Genomic DNA, 8009 nt, shown 5'->3' on the forward strand with positions numbered 1-8009 from the left:
GGCAGCAGCATTTTGGATCAACTGAAGACGTTTTAAAGAAGTATTTGTACACCCAGATAATAAACCATTGCAATAGTCCAGTCTAGACGTGACAAATGCATGGACCAGTTGTTCTGCATCATCTTTAGATGTTTCTAATGTTAGTGATATTACGCAGGTGGAAGCACTGGAGAAATAAAAACACTTTGGTAATTTATTGAAACATTTGGACATGGTTCTGTTCAAGGACAGCTTCCCAGTTGAACCATTAATAAAGAGTGAATTTAGTGAAACTCTGCCCACCCCGATGGATGAACTAATGTAAGACCTTAAATAAAACTCATCTTTAAAGATGATCTCCCACAGGACATGTGCTGGGTGTGAGCAGAGCTGCAGCTGCTCTGGGGGTTGCGGGGTCGGGGGGGTGTCAGGATATGGTTACTGCTTGACTTTAAATTTAGGATTCAGTCGTAGACTAGAGAAGGATCAAGTTATCACTGTTTCACGCTGCAGTGCAGATATTGCACATTTGTAAGCGATGCTGTAAGAGCTGCCTTCTGGACAACTCATCGACTGTATTAGACCAACGCAGCTTTTGGGCACACTTTATTTCATAGTAACAGTATTTTCTAGTGTATTTCTTGCATACTTTTCTAATTAATTTTTAACAATTACATCTGCATTAGTTTTAAATAGTAACAATACACATAGAAAGGGCTGTTAGTTGGGTTTTGATGAGAAAAGCACCAGCCTCTGTGAGGGTCCTTAACAGACGTCAACATGATTCATGAACAGAATTTAATTATTTAGTCACAGCTTTTGTTCATAAAGTGACATTTCAGCCATTTTGTTACAGCCAGCTGCACCTTGATCCAAATAGATGCACCCATATCTTTTTGTCCCATTGATATAAAATGTGTTGTCTCTTGTCACAGAGTGATGAGGGGAATTAAAAACTACCTCCATCCGTCTGACGAACTGATAACTTGTAAAATTAATGACATACTGACATCCATTTATGTGTTTGGCTGCATCTAATCATAGGAATGGTCACTGTCATAAATTGCGGAGTCATGTCAATTATATATATATATATATACCACAAGTAAACCTGCAGTCTGAGAGCGAAGTGCTCTGTTGGGAAAATATGGAACAAAAAGATCTGATATCTCTCTGATCTCTCTAATATAAGATGGAGCTAGGTTGTTGAGGGCTTTGTAGATTAGAAGTAAGATCCGCCCTAAGTTTGTCGTGGCTCTGGACTGTCTTTGTTGACACGGAGCGTCAGGAGTGCTAGAGAACCAGTGGACGATCCTCGTACTCAGGAGGAAAAGTACAGGTCCTGTTCCAGCTGTGGAACACTGGAGCAGCTCTTTACTGTCACAAGGGTCCTGGAGGCTCATGGGAGTCTGCCCACCCAGTTTACATGAGTTGTGTTGACTTGGAACCACCACTTCCCAGCCTTTTTCTTGCTCATGCAAGATCCCTCGCCAATGAGACGGACTAACTGCGACTACTGTACAGCTAGCCCCAAATTTGGTTGTACTCAGGTGCAAAGGTCTATTCTACTCTACTCATTGTGCTGTGATCTCCAGCTACTGGAGCGATTCACAGCAGAGTGTATATAAGCTGGGATGAAGATCAGCACATGGTCCATGGTCCTCAGTTTGAAATGGGTGGATTTCCCTCTTAGAGTTGGGGGTGAGGTACTGCCTCCAGTGGAGGAGTTTTGGTATCTGTGGGTTTTGTTCATGAGTAGGGGAAGAATGGGACAAAGAGACTGACAGACAGACCGGTGCTGATTTCACAGTGTTGCATATGCTGTGCTGGTTCCTTGTGGTGAAAAGGGAGCAAAGCCTTTAGGTGATCAGTTGGTCTATGTTCCTACTCTCCCCTATGAACACAAACTGGTGGTAACTAAAATGTCAAGATTGCATATTCAGGGAGTCGATTTGAGTTTGACATTTAGTTATCCTGGAGAGACTTGGAGTAAAGCTCCTCCACATCACAAGGAACCAGTGGAGGTGGTCCGGGCATCTGGTAATGATGCGCCTTGGTCACTTCACCAGGGAGGTTATGGTGTGTGTATGAAGCTGATTGTCAGAGCAGTGCACGCCCCCGAAGAATCGATACAGTTAAACGTTAAGACATCAAGTGAAGGATGGCCACCCATTGCCTCTCATCCACTGATGTTGGGAAACTTTGACTGTGAATCAGTTGCACACTACTGAAAATGAATGAAGTGAAATGGGGGGTGCAGATCTGCTGGAGGCGCACCTCTGAGGATGAGGCATTTCCAACTGTGAGCGTGCGTTTAATAACATAATTACTGTAAACGCAGAGACACTGGGGTCTTGTAGAATACATGTAGATGACACAGAAGTTGAACTACAATTTGAATTTATAAACTGTTTGTATTGGAGAGTCAACGACAACATGAACCTCAAGCACGACTTATTGTGAAAAGTGTTTGGCCAAAGCTTCACTATTAACTGTATGAGTCAATCCTCTGTCCGTTAGCAAAATATCTCATGACCCAATGGATACATTGAATGGAATCTTAGTAGGGTGATCATTAGACGTACACATTGGACCGATTATCTTTTGAAGTCAATCCAAGATGTCCGCCACAGCAATTTGACTCACATTTAGCTCCATACCTGTTACACTGGCTGAGTTATAAATCTGAGTTTTACCTTTACCTGAGCTCATTTCTGACGTGTTCATATCTAGAACGTTACTTGGTCTGAGCATGACGTCTTGCTCTGTTTTGTGTTGTGTTCTATGTTGGACCAAAATGGCTACAACACATTTCCTAACCTAAGATAACCTCAGTGTGAAAATGTCCCTTTAAAGACAAGGCCTTCTGTTTTTCTTGTGTAGTTTACAACTTCTGCACACAAGAAAGATGGTTTGGGTGAACTACCATCTCCAAAGAAGAACATGTTTATTCTTTTTTTATTCCAGGTTCACCCATGTTCACAGATTAATGATTCTCTCTTGTTCTACAGTACCATAAAAATAAAATAAAAAATTTAACCGCATGTGCTTCTAAAGCTTGAAACCATTTTAATTTGTGTTCATTACAGAAAATCACAAGTGTTCATAAAATGAACTTAAATGTCGAAAAACTGAAAATGTCTTTTTTTGTGTTTCCTTCAGAGTTTGATTCTGCAGATTGCAGCAACCTGGCTTGAACAGGAAAAGAAAGATCTTGTTGTAGCTAAGGATGCCTACATGGCTGAGAAGTGTCCACCACCAGATCTGAGCGGAGACCTCATGGTGAGAGACAATACCCCAAGAAGCTTTTTCTACTTCTTTTTTACGGTCAATGTTTGAAATGTCTTTATTCACAACCAAAACAGGTCTAATTGTAGAAATGAATCTCGGAGTTGACCTTTTGGAGAAAGTCCTTGTTTCATCTCCACTTTTATACAGACGACTTGTTTTTATTCACTGGGAATGAACTCCCCGTGTCTTCGTTTGATCAGGAAACCTGCAAAAAGCTGAATGCCCTCATAGAGAAGATTGATGAAGAGCGGTACGACCTGGAGGCCAAAGTGGGCAAGGCCGACAAGGAGGTACGAGCCGTAAACTGGTACCAGTTCATTTGAGCTTCAGCAGTCATTTTTAGTAAAAAGTAAAAGTTATTTTTAACCTTTGTATTGTCTTTTGGGAAAATATAATCCATATAATTATTTTTGTCAGTGTTTTATGTTGTTGTTTTGTTGGTGCTGTCAGTAAACACCCCTTGATATTTTATCAGACGCTCTCGTAACCTCACAGTGACTTCACTACGCTCTTGCATTCCTCAGGGGAAACGTAGTCCACACTGGAATACATTGAAACTACAACTTCAAGTCCCATATTTATTTTAATATGAAATAACCCAGGGCTGTTCAACCAAACTGCTCAGGGGCCACAGAGTCTGAGAGCCAGCAGCTCAGGGGCCACAGTGTCTGAGAGCCAGCAGCTCAGGGGCCACAGAGTCTGAGAGCCAGCAGCTCAGGGGCCACAGAGTCTGAGAGCCAGCAGCTCAGGGGCCGGACCTCCAGCAGTTAAAGTCTTTACATAAATAAACCAAGCATTACAATAATCTCTTACCTTTTTAATTTGTTTGATCACATTGAATCATAAATGCAATAAACAGAACCCCATCCCGCTAAAAACAGTTTATGAAGTTATTGGTGGTCTGGATTGAAGTCCAGCCCGTGGGCCGCCAGTTGAATAGCCCTGACGTAACTCATCTCAGTAATGGTTTTTCTTTTTACGTCTCTCCTTATACCAAGAGGCTGCAACTTAGCCCAGATGCAGTGCGTCTGGGGGGGTCAAACTCAGGTATAAAATGTGGCCAAAATTTAAAACTTGTTCCAAACCAAGAGCCAGTTTTAGTCTTTAACTCCAGACAGATACATGACGTCTTTTCTTGATTGCATGTTGGTTTAATTTGACGATCTCTGTTGCTTTTCTGGCATCACAATCAAAGATTATGGAACAATTCAAACTCTTGGCGTCAAAGTTGACCAACTGTCATGAGAAATCTGCTCTAAATAAAGTATGGTCCGTTTTAAAGTAAAATGAGAAGTGGTAAAAGTACTTGTAAAGTATTATCTTGGGGGGCAGATTTAGCTCCCAAGCCTTGAGTTTGACACGTGGTCTGGGCTAAGTTACTGACGAGTCCGGTTTCATTAAAGTTGTGACAGTTTAGACGTAATGAGCTAAAACACACTTACAAGTTGCACATCTAAACATTAAGTGCAAAGAATAGTAATGGGGGGGTCTTAAATGTGATACTTTTGTTTCAGGCTGAGCTGTCTCTGAAACATTGACTAGTTTATTGTGTGTGGGGTGAATGGTCATAAAATAATGCACAATACACGAGTACATGGTTCACAAAACCACGAACATTTGAACCTACAGTTCAACCCACACAGGCAACAGAAGAAGAGACAAATGTGTTGCTCGTGGAACGTTTGTAAAAAATATCACTGAATATGTTTAATTTACAGGTGACACGCAGAATTATTAACACAGATTTATTGTTACTACTACCGTAATTTCTGGACTATTGAGCGCACCTGAATATAAACCGCGCACACACAAAAATAATTGTACACATAGAAGTCGTGCTTGTGCACAAGCCGCAGGTGTTCACGTTGTAACATGAGTAACATGAACGCCATCGTGCACGTTGTAGTTGTTTCCTGCTAAGACACACCTGATTTGGATAAATGGGTGATTAACAGGCTTCTGCAGAACGAGAGTAATTAAATCACTGCATCAGGTGCGTTGGAGCAGGGAAACTACTTGAACATGCAGGATGGTGCTCCTCGAGAACCAGGGTTGGAACCCCTCAAACAAATACGTACAGTAAACGTTGGTTTTCTGAACCGTGCCTGTAACGCGGCTGCTTAAAATAAATAAATACATACAGTAGCCTACCAGGAAACGCCTAGCTTACGTGCAGCAGCTCTATTTCCTTCTTCAACAGCCAGATCGATCCCCTTTAACTTGAAATGTGCATTTCTTGTGTGCGCATGAGGTGCAAAATAACTGATCTGAAGAATTTAGTGCGAGTGCGTTTGATTTACGGTAATTAGAAGGTCCATTGGTCCACAGTGACCTGTTCGGTGATTTCATTAGTCAGATTTTTTACCTTTATTTATATAAGTAGTTTCACTGAGTCACAAGAACCCATCCCTCAAGAGAGACGTACATTGGGCAGCTACATGAGCGCCTGAGTCTGATGAAGCTAAATGTTTTTGATGGCAGGAAGCTCGTTAGCCTGTCCAAAAAAAATCCATAAATTAGCCGCGGAGTTCAAAGCATGTGAAACAAGTAGTGGCTTATAGTGTACTGTATAGTACTGTATAGTACTGTATAGTGTATACTATATGTTATCGTTTGGAAATTACGATAATGAAGTTACTTTGAATTAACATTAATTAACATCAGCTGTAAAAGCTCTGAATCTAAAGCGTTTGGTCCGTCTTAGATTGAAGACCTGAAGATCAAAGTGGTGGACCTGGCTGGAGTGAAGAAGCCTGCGCTGAAGAAGGTGCGCATGTCTGCTGACGCCATGCTCAAAGCACTGCTGGGCTCCAAGCATACAGTCAACATGGACCTGAGAGCAAACCTGAAGCAGGTCAAGAAGGAGGTGAAAGAGGAGGTGAGTGTTCGGTCGGGGGGGAGGAGCGGCTCACAGCGTGTTCTCCTTCCTGCACTCACGACGATGCGTTTGTGTGTTGCAGCCTGCAGAGGCAGTCGGCGACTGGCGTAAGAACATTGAAGACAAGGCTGACAGGAAGAAGATGTTCGAGAGTGCCTAAAGATCCAAAATCTTGGACCGGTTTTGGGCTGATAGCACTTTTTTATTTCTGTCATTTCACAGTGAACTGAAATATATTTTGTTTAATTAAATCTATGTATTTCAGCCTGCTTTGTTTTAACAATTTGGTTGACAACCAATCAAAAATTTGAACCCTGATTTTTTTTCAATCCGCTGAAGATTAACAGGGCAAGAAAATTAACTCCCATGTTTCATTTTCCTTTAAAACCACTTTTATTAAATTTGACAAAATGGCAAAAAAGGTAAATGTTTACATCGGCAAGCCCCTTTATTTTACAGTTGTCTCTAAGAACAGACTTTTATCTAGCAATGCAACTTTCTGTGTTGATGCTCACTTTCCTTCCTGTTCCTAATCTTTTTTAATTAATACATTGCTTTTTATATACAGCGTTGTCATGAAATATTTCTTGATGTACATTACAAATCAGCCTAAATCCACGACACAGCTCATTTCTCTGGGTTTGTGTGAAGTGTTGAAGGAAAAAGGCCCAGTTGAAGGTCCGGATGAGATTTACACAACGAGACAGTTTTGGTTCATTTGAATCTGGACGCAGAAATGTTTCTTAAATTACTGAAAGGATGCAGCTTATTGAAGCTGCGGCACCGCCACGCACAGATAATCTGTTTGTTCAAAACTCAACTTACAGCTGAGAAGAAAACGTCACGCTTGTAAATAAAAATGACATCACATGTTTTAAAGCACAGTAAATTCATTTGGCTGTCACGGCTTCTTCAGTCGGTTTTATTGTGGTGTTTAAACGCTCAGAGGTCTGCGGGCAGTCGGAAAACACATCATAGTTGATCAGGAGACTAAAACGTTTCCAACCCAGCGTCGGCTGGTGAACCCAGTCACTTTTCTGTAACTCTGAACTTTTTCGTCAACGTGTTCTACGACTCTTATTTAAGATATGTCAGAGAAAATGTGTCATTTCATTAAGTAAAGTAAAGTAAAGTAAAGGAAAGGAAAGGAAAGTAAAGTGAAGTAAAGTAAAGTGAAGTAAAGTAAAGTGAAGAAAAGTGAAGTAAAATAAAGTGCTATGTGTTGTCATCATTGTATGTTTCTACAATGATGAACCCATCATACCTGAGATACACCCAGGTGGAGACTGGGCAGCTATGTAAGCACCCAGGGAGCAATTAGGGATTAGATGACTTGCTCAAGGACACCACGGCATGTGGGCATGGTGTGGAGTTGAGCTTGCGACTTTCCGGTCCCAAGTCGACTGCCCTAGCTCTGCATCATCGCAGTCCTGAGATTACAACCTTAGCAGGAGAATGTTTTGAATCCGTGGGAAGCCATCGGTAGTCCTCTGTCGTGTGTTCAGGAAGCTGGAAAATGAAATGTTGCCATTATCATTGGGAATGCCCATTGATCTGCAAATAATTGATATGTTGTTAACAAAACTCTTGAGTAAAAATAAAGACGACAACGTGATGGCTCCTCTATTCCACCGCGCCACAGTTAGTGCCACTTGTTATTCACAGAGGGCTGAGTGATACTAGCGGTAACAGCACTGTAAGTTCAAGTCAAGTTTATTGTCTGGCTCAGCCTTGTTCGGTTAATCTACCTGGATTATTGAGCTTGCATCAGGAGGTTTCTTCAATAAGTGAGACGTTGCGCTTCAGTCTCGGTGAGCGTTCACACAAACGGTGATGTTCCAGGCGTCATTTGACGCTTCTT

The 8009-nt window shown here is 41.6% G+C and overlaps 1 protein-coding gene across 1 annotated transcript in view; it reads left to right on the forward strand.

Moving 5' to 3' along the window:
* LOC119416065 (troponin I, fast skeletal muscle) overlaps positions 1-7052 on the forward strand; it is a gene marked incomplete in the record, with an annotated part of 13923 nt that extends 6871 nt beyond the window's left edge. The window contains 4 exon segments of the mRNA XM_037683239.1: positions 3142-3261; positions 3471-3560; positions 5975-6148; positions 6231-7052. Coding sequence (XP_037539167.1) covers positions 3142-3261; positions 3471-3560; positions 5975-6148; positions 6231-6308 — 462 coding nt within the window.
* Between the last annotated feature and the right edge of the window lie 957 nt (positions 7053-8009).

The sequence above is a fragment of the Nematolebias whitei genome, chromosome 10 (genome assembly GCF_014905685.2).
Source record: "Nematolebias whitei isolate Nwh7 chromosome 10, NemWhi1, whole genome shotgun sequence".
Taxonomy (NCBI): Eukaryota; Metazoa; Chordata; class Actinopteri; order Cyprinodontiformes; family Rivulidae; genus Nematolebias; species Nematolebias whitei.